General features: G+C 41.4%; 1 protein-coding gene across 10 annotated transcripts in view; it reads right to left on the bottom strand.

Moving 5' to 3' along the window:
* Positions 1-16639, bottom strand: part of ASTN2 (astrotactin 2) — a 986627-nt gene that overhangs the window by 599414 nt on the left and 370574 nt on the right. For all 10 annotated transcript variants that reach the window (XM_045372567.2, XM_015436667.3, XM_015436666.3 and 7 more), the window contains one exon: positions 3627-3773. In XM_045372567.2, the coding sequence (XP_045228502.2) occupies positions 3627-3773 (147 nt within the window). The remainder of the gene's footprint in view (positions 1-3626; positions 3774-16639) is intronic.

Raw genomic sequence — 16639 nt, 5'->3', positions numbered from 1 at the left:
GAAAAATGAGACTCAGGTAGCTAACTTGACTCTTCTATGTTTCATAGTAACTAAGCAACAAAATTTAGATCCAAACCAAAGCCTACTTCATTTGAAAGGACGCATTCCTACCAAGATATTATGGCATGTAAGGGATGGAGATTCCATTATGCCTAGAGACTAAGATACTGTGGACAAGGCCTTCCCAATGCTGTCTTCTAAGCTTGCTCCACCACATCTCCAGGATGTGTACACTCCGTAGTTATTTCTCTTTTTCTTTTGTATTTATTATATTTTCTTATGTTCTGTAAGCTTGATGCTCTGGCATCTGAGCCTCCTGACTGGGGAGAGCCCTCCCCTCCAGGGATAGTCATATCTTAGAGAAAGCAAAAGACTTGCCCAGGGAGCATCTCTTTCATATGAATATTAACTAATCCAGAACCTACACTCCAGTCATCTCCTCTATACAGCTTATACACATTGGGAAGGAATATTGTCTTCCTTCATCACCCGAGAGCCAGACACCAGGCAATCAGGAGCAGTTCTGAAACCCTAGAGCCCACTAAAGTGATTCAAATTAGCCAATCTCAAATCTGTCTACCCTGCTTACATTGCCTCACCCATTTCTTCCTGCAATACCATAAGACAGGCTCTTTCCCATGCTTTCCACTTGGTCCCTCTGCCTGCTGGTAGATATGGGTGCTTTCCCACATGGTCTGCACGGTGTGCTGTACATTGTGTATCTGAGATCTGTGAGTATGAAAACTGCTTGTTTCACAACAGTTCTTTCTGCATCTGCAGACAAATCCTGGGTACATTTTAAAACTTCATGGGTACATTTCAAAACATCTTTGATCGCTATGCATCATCTGCCTTAGTTTTCTTTGATTCAGTATCTGTTGTGTGCTTAGAGATCTACTAGAAGGATCCTATAGAACAATGAAAACTCAGTTTTAATTCAGGCAACATTCATCTACTGGACACATATTTGCTGAATATCCATTATGAACCAGGCACTGTGCTTATCAATGGGAATATAATATTTCTCCCCAAAGACATAATTCCTGCCCTCACAGAGATTCCAGTCTAGAGGCAGAAACAGACAATTTCACAGGCTATTACAAAATTTTAAGCTTAAGACACTGGGCACACTGAGAATGGGCACCTTTTAATTCACCACACTTTGGTCTATCCTTCCAAATCATCAAGATGATTTGTAGCCGTCTTAAGTAATGCCTTGATTTTGCTATTTCCCAACTGTTCGCCATTTCTCAGCCACATGCTATCTGAAAATTTGATGAACATGATAAAAGGCTGGAGTAGTAGTCTTCAGAATACTCCTGTGAGGTAGGTACTACTATTATCCACATTTTATAGATGCAGAGACAGAGGCTCAGAGAGGTGAATTCACTTTGCTATCAAAGAGGCAGACAATGGAGCAAGCATTTGGATTAATGTTTGTATTATTCCAAAGCCTGTGCTCTTAGCCATTAAACTGTTTCACCTTGAGCAAGTTATTTTCTCAGGGCTTCCATTTCTACATGTATGAAAATAAATATGTAAAACTTGAACACCTTTAAGTCTTAACATTCTACAATTAATGAGTAGTGACAGCTGAGAGATGAAGGGTAGGGACATGCAATTCTTCCAGCTGCATAATCCATGAAACTATTTGCTTCTGTAAATTTTGTTCCTCCTGCTTTCCTACACCATTCCCTGCCATCTCCCCCACCACATATTTACCTGTCTTATGTGCACATATGACTCATTAAAGATGAGCTGAAGTCTTGTATGCACATAGGTCTGAAAATCACATGAACGTATGTGAAATAAGAAATATAAGTTCTGAATGTATATGAACTTATCTGCAGTCCCAGTGAAAAACAAGCAGGGGCTTCTGCACTATGGTGAAGTTGGAACAATCAGGATGCATTAATAGGAGTTTGAGTGTTTCAGAGAATGGGAGTAAAATTCCACTTTGCTCTGGTCAAAATATACTAAAAGGATGGTGCTAAGTTCTGAACACCGAGACTTAAACCCTGGAGATAAAATCGAATTTCACTGAAGGAAGACTGGCAAATAGAGGGTAAGGATCTCAAAAACATTCAATACATCTCAAAATGCAAAAATATTTTTAAGAATTAATGGTACTAATATGGTGCTACAAGTCAGAAAGTTTATTGCCTCTACAGAGCACTAACTGGAAGGAGGCACGAGGAAACCTTATGAGGTGCTGGAAATATTCTATGATTTTATCTGTGTAGATTCATATATAATCCTGTTACATGTCCTTATCACAAAAATATAGAGTGAGAAGAAACTTTTAGAGGTGATGGCTATGTTTATGGCATTCCTTATGGTGTTGATTTCATGGGTATTTACTTATCTTCAAACTCATCAAGACGTATACATTTGAAAAAGTGTAAAATGTATACAATTTGTAAAGTGTAAAAAGTTCTAAAACTGAAAATTTATTAAGTTGCACAGTTGCACAGTTAAGGCATGCCTTCTTTATTATAATTATGCCAAACTTCAATACATCTAAAGACGGTGACGCCATGTGAGAAGTGTTTGAGAAACAGACGCCAACATATCCTGGAATGTGTAAACTGGGACAACTTTTCTGGAGGGCACTTTAGCAATAAATAGCAACCACCTTAATCAGGGCCTTGGACCATGCTTTGCTAATGACTAAGGTGGCTACAGTGTCTCATTAATTCAATTTAATTGGGTGAAAAGTAAATGGTACAATATAAGATACTTGTAAAGTATATTTACAGGGAAAGAGAATATAAATATTATCCAGGACATTCAGGAAATTCCATTAAAACTCATACAGTCTTTCTTGTCATATGATTTTAATTAGCAAATACTCTTTGGGGGACATTTTTATTTTGAAATGGATCCACAATCAAAAAAACCAGTAGGTTCTCTGAAGTAGCTCAATCTTTCTGCATTCACATTTGAGCTCTTCCTTTATTTTTTCAACTTGATTGTTGCTCATAGGTTAAAAGCAGTCTTTACTAGATAAAGAAAATGTGGTACATACACACCATGGAAAACTATGCAGCCATAAAAAGGAATGAGTTCATGTCCTTTACAGGGACATGGGTGAAACTGGAAACCATCATCCTCAGCAAACTCACACAGGAACAGGAAACCAAACACCACATGTTCTCACTCATAAGTGGAAGTTGAACAATGAGAACACATGGACACAGGGAGGGGAACATCACACACTGGGGCCTGTTAGGGGGTGGCGGGTAAAGGGGATGGAGAGCATTAGGACAAATACCTAATGCATGTGGGGCTTAAAACCTAGATTACAGGTTGATGGGTGCAGCAAATCACCATGGCCCATGTATACCTATGTAACAAACCTGCACGTTCAGCTCATGTATCCCCGAACTTAAAGTAAAAGAAAAAAGAGAAAGAAAAAAAAATTAAAAAGTAAAAGTAGTCCTTAATTCAAATAATCCAGACTCCAAATGATAAGATCCTCTTCCAAGATATTTAGATGCTCCTTTTTTCCCCCTATAATACATATAATAATAATTCTAACATTGGGCCATATGTAGAAACATTTGACCAGCCAGGGGTGCAAGGTGCTGAGTGGGTGTGGAGCATCTGCAATGCTCGGCTCTTACCATCTGCTATGAAGTGCTCGGGCACATGCAGAGTCACCTTCACAGTGAGTGGACAAGACATCTGGCTGCCACACACCATGGCCAGGATGCAGGAGCTCACAGCAATCAGCGTCAGGGCTGTCTTGTTCACTGGGCTTTTCAGCAAACCTGGTAACACAAACACACACAAAGACACAAAATTCCATGAGGTAAGGAAATGGGAGTGGCATCAATGGGAATTCTATTATTTTCCAGTTGGGAATCTAAAAAAAGAAAAGAAAAGAAAAGAAAAATCATGTTTTCTAACCTTTGTGCCTGCTATGACACCTCAGTGGGCCCTCTTTGGGCCTTGGTTTAACACTCTGCAAAATGAGCTTCTTACGATTCCTTTGGGTAAACATAAAAGAAACAGGCTTCCTGAAACTCGTGGCAATTTTTACTCCTCCCTTCCCAATTTGGTTGGTCATTCTTGATTACAATTAGATGATATTAAGCCCTCCATTCTCCTTAGAGGCAAGTGAGAAGATACCTTGCTGTTAAATTCAGTAGAGCCTAGTGAAATAAGCATGGATTTTGGAGTTAGATCATTCTGGGTTCAAATTTGGGCTTTGGCCCTCATTGATTGTGTGATCTCCATTTTCCAAACCTAGTTTCTTACTTTCTTTTTCTTTTTTGTTTGAGGCGGAGTCTCGCTTTGTCACCCAGGCTAGACTGCAGTGGCGCGATCTCGGCTCACTGCAACCTCGGCCACACGGGTTCAAGTGATTCTCCTGCTTCAGCCTCCTGAGTAGCTGGGATTACAGGCACCCAGCACCATGTCCAGTTAATTTTTGTGTTTTTAGTAGAGACGGGGTTTCACCATGTTGGCCAGGCTGGTCTGGAAGTCCTGACCTCAAGTCATCCACCTGCCTCAACCTCCCAAAGTGCTAGGATTACAGGCATGAGCCAGCACGCCTGGCCACCACTTCAGTTTCTTTATATGTAACATGAAGATAATAAATATCTCACAGGTTCTTGTGACAATTACACAGCATGATTTGTATATAATGCCTGTCATTTAGAAGAGTTTCATGGTTAGAAGCTGATCAGCTCAAATGAATTTCACAAGCCTTTACTGAGCAACTACCATGTGAGACACATACAGAGCAGAAGAATAATCTCTCCTCGTCAGGAGTTTACAGGCTAGGGGGAAAAGTCTAGCTTATCCAAAGCGAATTAGATTCTAAGACAAATTGTGTCACGACCTAGAAGAGAGGGCAGAGAGTCGGGAGGGTGGCTTTGCCTCTGAAAATTAAAGACAATTTTATGGATATAATAGGAAAAGTAGATTGGATCTGCACAGCTAGAGGACACTGGGCCAACAAAGACATTCTATGGAGGCTGTCTTGAGTCCCCGTTTGTTTCTCATTCTTTAGGCTTTGTTCTTCAAGGTTTTGCTCACCAGTTTTAGAGCAATGTCTCCCCAATGTTTTTTACTGCTAGGCTCTTTTTTTAAGCAAACCTTGTCTCTCATCTCCTGGATATCTTTCTGTGGTTATCCCATTAGCATGTCAAATATATTAATAACAGGTTCAAAACAGGGTACATTATATTCTCTTTAAAGCCTCCCCCTCTTGGGATCCTCAGCTTATTGAAAGCATTGCCATTTAGCCTGGCCAGAAACCAAGATGTCACCTTTGAGTTTCTGTCTTCCTCCTTTACAGCATCTGAACAGTTGTGTAGTCCTATTTATTCTATGTCCTTAGCATATTCACCTCATTCCCTTCATCTCTTCTATTGTCTGTTTGCTTGTGGGATAAGGGAGGTGCATGCATATCTGTTCACTGCACTCCCTGCTGAAACCTTTCAAGCTGTTTCACGGTATCTGGTCACAGGATGTGATCCACATTCATTAGACCGGCACCCAAGGCCTTTCATGAAGACTCCCAACACTCATACCTCCTGTGCTCTCTCCCACCTGGCCCAAAGACTAGCAGAGCTGAATTACTGCAGTGTTCCTACCATTAACACTCTTCATCATGTTAACATTAGTGTAGGTGTTGTTCCTTTTGGAAAGAAATCCATTTGTTTCCTTGTCACCACGTCACTCTTTGAGACTCACCACATATAAAGATTTCGTATGCTCTCGGTAGATAAACTACTCATATTCATTGTATTTCCCCTCATACCTTATTCCAAACACTAGAGTCTAGTAAATAGCCAACTCCTTGAAGGCAAGCAGCATCTTTTGCTCACCATTATGTCCCAATGAATAGCACAGTGACTGGCCCATTGCAGAATCTCAGTAAGTGCATGATGACTCCCATAAATGACAGTAACAATGTTAGCAACCAACATAACATAAATGCTGACCAATCAAAAAGCATGCCAGCCAACATCCAGCACTGGCCACACAACAGAACATCGGCTATTGCAACACTGGATTACAACAGAACAAGAACCCTTACAATAGCCCGTTGGGGTATTGCCTGTATGGAAATGTATTTTTCTTAATAAACAGGGACCTGCTTGAGGGAGAAGATCCCACCTTCGTCATCTTTGTGTCTCTTATGCCAAAATCACCACCTGGAACCCAGAAGTTACTTAATTTAAGAATAAGACCCTTGTCTTTTTTCTCAGTCCTAGGACAATACATGGCTTATGGTAGGCACTATCCATGAGATTGTGGTTATTGTAGTTATAGAATAAATGTTAAATAGAAGAGTAAATTAAATTAAATAAAAAGATGATTCCAGTGTCCAAATATGGGGAATCTCTAAAACCTAAAATAACTACAGAGAAAAAGGAACATGTTTTATCTCTTATTTGAGTGCCACAAGAAGCTGTTTCATACATATTTACAATAGATATTTATAAATATAAATAGATAAAATATTTATAGTATAAATATTTTAGCAACTAAATAGCATAAACAATCTAACGTCAACATTATCTACTAAAAAGAATACGGACTAAGGGTTGGCACCTTGCATAGACCTCATCTTAAAAAGTCAACCTATTACCCCAGCCTAATCATTTAGCAAAACCCCTAAAATAACACTTAACAGCAGCACTGGAGTTGTTTTATTTGTTTGTTTGTTTTGAGACAAAGTTTCCCTTTGTTGCCCAGGCTGGAGTGCAGAGGCGCAATCTCAGCTCACTGCAACCTCCGCCTCCTGGGTTCAAGTGATTCTCCTGCCTCAGCCTCCCAAATAGCTGGGGTTACAGGCACACGCCACCACACCCAGCTAATTTTTGTATTTTTAGTAGAGACAGGGTTTCACCATGTTGGCCAGGCTGGTCTTGAACTCCTGACCTCAGGTGATCCACCGACCTCAGCCTCCCAAAATGCTGGGATTATAGGCATGAGCCACCATGCCTGGCCAGCACTGAGTTTTTTATCTAGATTTTATGGAGTCTATTCTGGGGAAAAAATATGTAACGACGAGTCTAGTACAAATAAATTCTTGGGAAGACGAGACAGGTCCAGAGGACGAGATGTGAAAGGTAGTGAGAGGCCCCTGGCATCAGGGAACAGACACTCTGGACAGTGAGTCATGGATAACAGCACCCTGTGGATCCCTTAGAGGGCATATCTCATTCCTGGCCCACACAGCAGCACCTGGCCTTTGTGGCCAAGACCTTTCTTTCACTAATTAACAAACTACCAGAAATACACTACCCAGACTCCACAGGGCTAATTTTTGGTCTGGGAAAAGAAGGCTGAGGGGCACAGGTGGAATTGCTCATACTCTCTCCCTGGGTCCTGCTGGACTAAATTGTGTCTCCTATGTCATTTAAAACATCACAGTAACCCAGGGTCTTTAAGAGTAAACATGATGGCTGGGTGCGGTGGCTCATGCCTGTAATCCCAGCACTTTGGGAAGCCAAGGCAGGCAGATCACCTGAGATCAGGAGCTCAAGACCAGCCTGACCAACATGGCGAAACACTGTCTCTACTAAAAATACAAAAATGAGCCAGGCATGATGGCAGGTGCCTGTAGTCCCAGCTACTCTGGAGGCTGAGGCATGAGAATCGCTTGAACCCGGGAGGTGGAGGTTGTAGTGAGCTGAGATCACACCATTGCACTCCAGCCTGGGCCACAGAGCAAGACTCTGTCTCAGAAAAAAAAAAAAAAAAAAAAAAAAAGAGTCAACATGGGAAGTGAATTCACATTAGTTTATTGGCTCTTAGTTTTCTCACGTAGAAAATAGTAACATGACTTAGCCATCAGGGGTGTTGTAGGAACTAAATGAGTCAATACATGTCTAATGCCTAGCAAAGTTTTTGGCACACAGTAGGCCCTTGGTAAATAATTTCCAAAAGAAATAGTGGCATTTGTCTCATCCCTGGTGACAGAAACTAGGACTCATCTATTTGTCCAATATATTCTCAGAACATATTAGGAATTCAATTATTCTTATAGAAGCAGAAGACAGAGTAAAAAGTGAAGAGAAGGACATAAGAAAGAGAAAGTGGGAGTTGGGATGAGAATGAACAGCATTGTGGGAACCCATTTACTCGGAGAATGCCTGAATCGCCACAGTTGTTTCTGAAGTCCAGGAGGATGAAAGCATGCAGGTCAAGCCTTCACTAAGCCAGATGCCCATGGAGCAGCCAGGAGGTCCGGGGAGTTGCCATGGCAACCAGACCTGGCAGAAACTTCACAGTTGGACTCAAACCAAGGTAACTTCCTAAGAGTTCCTTGCTCAGGGAGGTGAGCATAGCGTTTAGCTCTGAGTAAGGATTGTAGACAGTCATGAGGTGGAAACTATCTCTCCCATAATACTCACCCCCTCCCCAAGCAGGCTCCTTACTGCACTGCTGTTGTAAGATGCAGAGACAGAAAAGGGAACCTCCACTTGCTGAGTGATTGCTATGATCCAGGCACTGTGCCTAGCACTTATCCTTCTCTCCATCCCTCCATTGATTTACCAATTCAGCTGATTTTTATTGAACATCCTGTCTCTTGAGGCACACTGGTCTGGGCATGGGGAAAATACTACTAAACAAAACAGCCAAAGAACTTGAAGCTTACATGTTAGTGGCAAAGAATTACCTCATTGAATCCTCTCAGCAAAATGTCTCCATCATTTCTATTTTACAGAGAACAGAAGTATGGAGCAATTAAATGACTTGTGTAAGGATCACCCAATTTTGTATGTTACAGAGACTGGGTGAGAACTAGTCCTGTTCCAGCCTTTCCCCTGTATCACTACAACTTCCCACTTCATCATGGAATAAGGTCCCAGGACACCCTCACGTAGAAAGCGTGACCTTTGGGGCCAGGCATATCTATGTTCAAGTCCTGGCTTATCCACAAAATCTCTGTGTGACACTTGCCAACTGATCCATAAGTCTAATAAGAAAAAAATATTTCCATCTGAAAAATGGGAACAATGGTCTTTTTTCAGAGCTGATGTGAGGACAAAATAAGATACCAAATGTAATTAGCAGAAAAAAAAAAAGCTATTTATTTATTTATTTATTTATTTAAATGATAGCTGCAGATCATATTACCTGAGTGTTTTGGTTTTTTTTGTTTTTCCCAGAAGGCTGAGGTCACAGTTCTCCCTGGTTCACACCACCATTTACAGTTCCTTCCCCATTACATGCAGGTGAATAAGCTGTGCTGTAGGAATAGCATTCCACCAGGGCATATTGATTGCTGTGACTGGAGAAAGTTAATAATCTAATTTTCCTTCCATTTTCCCTCCCTCTTACACCTCAGCTCCTCTCATGGCAGCAGAGAATGGCATAAAATGCATTGCTTGAGAAATTCGACCGGAAATAACTCAGCGTTGTTGATCCACACATTGCCTATAATTTGGGGTTTGATTGATTCTTGCTTTGGAAATGCCAGGTTGAGAGGAGAAAATCAAATTTAAGTTAAATCTGGAATTGAATCAATCACATTTTATAATGAAAAAATAGATCTAAGCCCATCAGATCCTTATGTGTGGAAAACTTAAAGCTGGTACACTCCTATTGACTTCCTCCTGAGATCCCCAAAGCATGAGAGACCAGGTCCTAGGCTGAGAAGTAATTTATTTCTTAAAGTGGCAAATGGTGATGTGGTGGGGGAAAGGGATTCTAGAAACTGGAGACATTAGGGTGAAGAAGCCCAGCAGGTAGAAAGGCCACTTAGGATGGGGAAAGAGGCTAGGCTTTGGTATTTATTTATTTATTTATGGATGGAGTCTCACTCTGTCACCCAGGCTGGAGTGCAGTGGTGTGATCTTGGCTCACTGCAACCTCTGTCTCCCAGGTTCAAGCAATTCTCCTGCCTCAGCCTCCCAAGTAGCTTGGACTATAGGCAAATGCCACCACATCCGGCTAATTTTTATATTTTTAGTAGACACAGGGTTTCACCATGATGACCAGGCTGATCTTGAACTCCTGACCTCAGGTGATCTGCCTGCCTCAGCCTCCCAAATTGCTGGGATTACAGGCATGAGCCACCATGTCCGGCCTGAGCTTTGGTTTTAGATGTGGATATCTAAATCCAAAGTCTTCCATTTGATACCTGCCTAAGTTCTGGCAAGTTATGTGAGCTCTCAGAGCTTCAGTTTCCTAAGCTAAAAAAGGGGAGTGATAATCCCTAACTGATAAAGCTGTGTGTATTAAATAGGAGATCATAATTACAGCACTAAGCACCATGTCTGACACATACTTAGGGCTCTGTAAGCTCTCAGTAGATTTCCTTCCATCTCATTTCCTTTAAACCTCCCTTTCTAACACTTGGCACCTACATGGGCATCAGCAGGATATGTGATACCGTTGCTCACGCTGAAATCCTAATTTTCACACTTAGCTGCTGGCCCCCGTGGACAAGTCATGTCACGTCTGAGACTCAATGCCTTTAACTGGGAATTAGTTCATCCAATAAATAGCTATTTAAGGTGCAAGTACTATATGCCAGACCTCATATTTTATGCTCTCCTATTTCTAGTGCCTATAGCATGCCTAAATATAGTAGGTGCTCAATAAACATCTATTGAATGAATGAATGAGTGAATGGTTAAACGTTGTTTCCCTTTCTACCAACAGATGTCAGTATTTGATTGCTGCTATTGGTATTTTTTTCTAGCAAATTGATTCACTCACTTTTCCTGGCAAGGTTTGGTTCCTGCCTCGTCAGAAATCATACAAAAACACCCTTGCAGAGGCCGTCAATCTGCCTGTATATCAGGGTGACCACTGTAGATTGCTGAGTGCCTCATTAACCTCACTGAGTGCCTCATGGGATTCCCACAGCACCTGAGGTCTGGTGTCTCTGCTTCTCTGCCATATTTCTGGAAACTGAAATTGGGACACGTCAACTGACAAGTGCAAGTGTCATGCTGGAGGCAGAAAGAAAGAATATTTGAGAGTGGGGCTTTCTCAGAAACTCTATGGCATATGGCCCCATATCCTCAACCTGACTCTTATATCAGGGGTTACCATGCACTGCTTTAGTGTGATGTGTCAATATGGGGCATATTTTCCTTTATCTTGCACACCTGGGTCCTTATCTCTCCCCACCTCTCCCTCTCTATCTCTGTCATGAGATAGAGATCTCCTGTGCTCTCTGACTATGGCACTCTCAAATCTATGGTATCCTTTAAACGATATGTTATTTTCCCAATATCTTATCATCCATAGATTTGTCCTTAATAAGATCTGGGCAAGTGTTCATCCACTCTTATTTTCACACTTCCAGAGAAAGGAAACTCAACTCCTACTAAGCATCAGTTCTATTCTCAGACAGTTTAATGTCTAAACAGTCTGAATCTCACTCTATGAGTGAGCTTCTGCTGTCCAAATTAAATAGGATGTATTTAATATCTCCTTCCCAGGGCAGCTATTTTGTTAAAGGTAGAAATTAGGTGGCTTTGAGCTTTCTTTCTTCAAAGCAAACATTAATAGCTTTATTTTGTTTCTCTAAAGTCATGTTTTGAGTCCTTTTATTGTACTTTGTATAGATTTGTTTTGCTTAAGATGACTTTCTTAGTAAAGGATGCCATAATTATCATCATCATCATCATCACTACCACTATCACTGGTAACACAGCCACTGACTTAGGTGCCAGACAATAGAACTAAATTTTTTCATGCAGTATCTCCTCTAATCTTTATAGAAACTTCATGAGATGGTTTCTATTATCACTCACATTTTTCGCTATGAGGAAACTGAAGCCATCACCTGCCAAAGAACATGCAGCTCAAAGGTAGTAGGGCTGAAATGAAAAACCATTTGATGTCAGGGCCCAAGCTCTTAGCCATCATCCTTCACAACATCTCTATCAACCTGCTAGATGTAGCCTGGGCAGAGCAGAAGCACCAAATTTAACTGCTGAGCTGCTTACCGACCCCAGATTGCCCTGTGGACCTGTGATGACTCTAGGCGGATTTGTTGTGGCCTCGTTGTCCCACCGGATACTGACCCATACGTCTTCAAGAGAACCTCTCCCCATCACAAGGAGGAAATTTAAAAAGATGGAAGAAAATAAGAAGGGCTGTCGCTCCTCCTTTCTCAGCCCCAGAAAATACTACGGGCCTGAAGCAGCTCACTGTACTGCCTGGAGCCAAACGATTATTGACAAAGCCACTGGGGAGCACCTTTGTCTAGCTCTGCTCCTGGGACAAAGACTATTGCTATAGTGCAGGCCTAGACTGTGGCAGCCCCGTGAAGTTAAAGCCACTGGCAGCGGATGTGGCATGGGACTACAAACAGCTGACTATTTGAATTTCTCTGTGGCAACTGCAGGTTGCTGGGCCTGCACGTGCAAAGGCCACTCCAAGGTGTTGACAATGGTGTTAGAGATGAAGATGATGGAGATGGTACCATATTATTTTAGCTTTTATTAGGTTACAAATTATTCTCAAATATCTCATTACCTCTTTAAAATCCTACGCAGTTGGCATTGCTGTTATCCCCAATAGACAAATGAGTACTGAGAGTCTTAAAGATGAACTCATGTTCAAACACCAGAAAAATAATGGGCCTACAAGCCATGTCTCCTGACTCGCAGCTGAGTGATCTTTTCATGTCACTATGCTGCTAGTGTCCAGCCTAAGTCCCACTAGCTGGACACGAAAACAGAATCTGTGCACTCTGATTCTTCATCCATTGCTTTTTTTTTTTTTTTTTTGACAGAGTCTTGCTCTGTTGCCCGGGCTGGAGTGGAGTGCAGTGGTGCAATCTCAGCTCACTGCTACCTCCACCTCCTGGGCTCAAGTGATTCTCCTCCCTCAGCCTCCTGAGTAGCTGGGATTATAGGCATGCACCATTGCGCACAGCTAATTTTTGTATTTTTAGTAGAGATGGAGTTTCACCATGTTGCCCAGGTTGGTTATTGCTCTTACAAATGTATCCAAATGCCTCAAAGAGCTAGTGTAGTATTTCCCACAAAACCAGATGTATCTTGAAAAGAAAATATTTCTATGTTCACAAAATTTTGAGACATGCTATATTCTGTATGCTCCTCTTAAAGCGCCCAAGTATATATCTGGTATTAAAACCTCTAAAAGGCTTTGCATTACATTCTGTTTAGTAGGATTCAGCCGAATGTGTCCCTAAAGTATTAAGACATTGCAGAACCATCATTCTATGGAACAAAGTAGGGAAACAAAGATCTAGTTTAATAATTAATACAAAGGTTGTAAATAACATTAGCAGATCTCAATAATTAACTGGTGCCCTTATGCCAGGCACTGTGTAAAAGGTTGTACGTACATTATCCTATTTAAACTTCTCAACTACCTTGTAAGGCAGGGGTTACCCTTTATTTACAAATGGGAAAATCAGATTTAACTGGTTACTGGGAAGAGGAAGAGGAAGAGGAAGGTTTTCATGGCCAGTCTTGTCTAAAACCAATGTCTGTATCCTTCTTCCTCCCAAGTGTTAGAAGAAAATAGAATTTTAAAGTCACAGAAAATATGTGCAAAGAAGGAAAAAGGCAGGCACAACAGGCCAGTTCAGGAGGCTAAAGACTATTCAACGTATATTTAGCAGGCTGACGAAATGCATTAGTGGAAGGAAAAAGATGCTGTACTCAATAGACTAAATTGCAGTGTGCAGATGAGAAATAGGAGAGAAGATAATTCAAAGAGCTAAAGCTCTAGAATGGCTCAGAAATAAATGAGAAAGAAGAAGAAAAGAAGGATGGTGGGGGGTTACCGATTCATAGGTGACTATCAATCGACTGGTGCTGACTTACCAAAAACATCAATTTTTAAGATACTGGTGCCTGATCCCTATATTAGCCCTGTTAGTCTCCAGGCGGTTTAGATGCAGCACCGCGTTCAGCCCACACCACCAATGAATTGGAGGTTGGCAAAGAAGAGCTAAGGCCAAGCAGTGAGTGCTGAGGAACAGAGCAAAAGAGCAGCTACGGTTTCCATGGCTACCAAGGACGATGAGGAGCGGTCACCTCCCATTTCCATGAAAGGCACATTTCTAGCTCCTTTGTCTTCTGAACTTGCTGAGAAAGTCACTGTTCCATTATCTCAGAAGATGTCAGTGGACTTTGGCCCACACTTTGTGAAAGTAGGAGCAGGAGAATAACATTGACTGTGTGGTTAGTATTTACTAGGCCTGCTGCGGTGGCCTAGTAAATACCGAATACACAACCAATGTTATTCCCCTGCTCCTGCTTCCTCCCCTGCTCCCAGCTTCCATGACAATGTTCCTTTATCTACATAACTTCCTTTATCCCAAAAGCCCACCGTAAGCACCAGGCAATGCTGTCCTTACTTGACACTGAGGGAAATGGAAGCTCAAAGCATTTAATTGACTAGTAAGGAACAGAGCTAGAATATGAACCAAGACCTACTGACTTAGAAACTCAAAGTTCCTTACAAGCTTCCTCAGCTGATCCTGACCCTGTGAATGTATGGTGTCTAAAGGTGGTCACACTGCTTTTAAAAATAGGGGGCATTTTCAAATCTCTGTGCTCCCTCCTCCTCACCTCTTCCTCCTGATAGTGACAATGTGTCATATTCCTAAGAAATAATAGAAATGAAGCTTTTCCTGATGGCCCATAAACCCACTACTGCACTTAGATTTGCCTGTCTCTTTCCTTGTGACAGGTCACATGCATTCCCCTCTCCCACATGTTGTACTTTCTACTTTTCCAACATATATAAGAAGACCAACTTTCAATATCAAAGAGAATTCCCATCTCATAGAAGTCTGCCTTCACCATTGCAACTCACAAGAACCCAATATTTCTCTTAACTCCTATCTCATATACTATCTATTCTAATTTGAGCCACAAGACCTCAGAATGGCAAGGAACTAAAAGAGATTTAACCACAAGTCACACAATGCATTGTTGTGTGACTCCCTCTATAATCATTCAGCCTGCATTTGAGTGTCACCTAAACTTGGAACTTATTAACTAAAAAAAAAATGCACTTCATTTAATGATGATGATGATAATCTTTTCTCTTTTTTGAGCACTTACTATGCAGGGTACATTGTGTTAAATATTTTACACATATTATTTTATTTGATTAATCATAAAAGCTTGTTAGTTCCTAGTTTTGCAAATAAAAAAAAATTGACTCTAACTCAGAGTTAGAAAGCTATTGAGAGGCCAAGCCAGGATTCAAATCCAGATCTGGGTATCAGAGCTCCTAACAGTATTACTATGCAGTCTCTCTTCCCTGGTAAGAATCAGCATAAGAACCATGTCAATGCCAAATGAAAATCTACTCCTACAACTATAACCAGCTGAACATATTCTTGCCCTCAAGAGTTCCAAAAACTGGCCCCCACCCCTTCTCTCCAAGGTACCCCTTTGGTTCTAAAAACAGAAAATATGTTGCCCATTACTCTTTCATTTCAAAGACAGATTCTGTCATTTGACTTCCACATGGGGAAAACAGACGTGGAGCCAGGAAAAACAGAGCTGGAAGGACCCCTTTAGATTAGCTGGCCTAATCCATCATGCTCAAGGTTAGAAAGATGGCAGGAGGACATCCTTGCTCAAAGTCAGATTGCCCAGAGCCAGTCCTGGGTTCCATCCACGCCAGCTTCCATGACAATGTTCACCATGTGGGGTAGTTTTTGCTGTTGTTGTTTCCTACCTTAACCAATACCTCCTGGAACAAAGACGATATCTCTAATACCTCTAGCATTGGCTGTAGTGCCTAGGATATTTTGGTCAAAACAACACATAATAAAAATAAACCATATCCAAATATTCCCACAACATGACCTTAATAAGCTGGTGCACAGATTATGGCAGAGGAAAGAAAATTGACTTTAGAATTAGAGAAACTTAGGTTCAAATCTCAGCTCTGTCATGTTTGGTTGACCTTCAGTAAGTCCCATTTTCTTCATCTGTAAAATGGCAGTAACATCTACTCCACAGCATCATTAGAAAGATTGAATAACGGCCGGGTGCGGTGGCTCAAACCTGTAATCCCAGCACTGTGGGAGGCTGAGGCGGGCAGATCACAAGGTCAGAAGATTGAGACCATCCTGGCAAACACGGTGAAACCCTGTCTTTACTAAAAACACAAAAAATTAGCCAGGCGTGGTGGCAGGCGCCTGTAGTCCCAGTCTCTCAGGAGGCTGAGGCAGGAGGATGACATGAACCCAGGAGGCAGAGCTTGCAGTGAGCTGAGATCACACCACTGCACTCCAGCCTGGGCGAGAGAGAGACTCCATCTCAAAAAAAAAAAAAGAAGATTAAATAATGAAATAGCATGACATGCACTGCATAGCAAGAGCTCAGTGAATAGTAAATTTCATCTTCATCATCATCAACAAATTTAAGACCAATAATACATATAAATTCTGATGTTTGTATTCAAGAGACTATTTCCAAAAATTCAAGATGGGTCAGAAATGGGAGACAGACCATGTAGACTGGAGGATAGTGAGTTTATAGTAAGAAAAGGTCCAAACACAAGCAGAGCACCTACTACATGGGAAGCCTCTGCTGGACTTTTTGCATGTATTATTTACATTGTTTCTCATAGTAACCTTTAGGTCTTCATGTTATAAATCAGAAAACGAGCTCAGGGAAGAGAAGTGCTTTGCTCAAGGTCATACATGTAG

The sequence above is a fragment of the Macaca fascicularis genome, chromosome 15 (assembly GCF_037993035.2).
Source record: "Macaca fascicularis isolate 582-1 chromosome 15, T2T-MFA8v1.1".
NCBI classification, from domain to species: Eukaryota; Metazoa; Chordata; class Mammalia; order Primates; family Cercopithecidae; genus Macaca; species Macaca fascicularis.
Note: the sequence above shows the minus strand (reverse complement) of the source record. Positions and strands in the feature narration are given on the sequence as shown.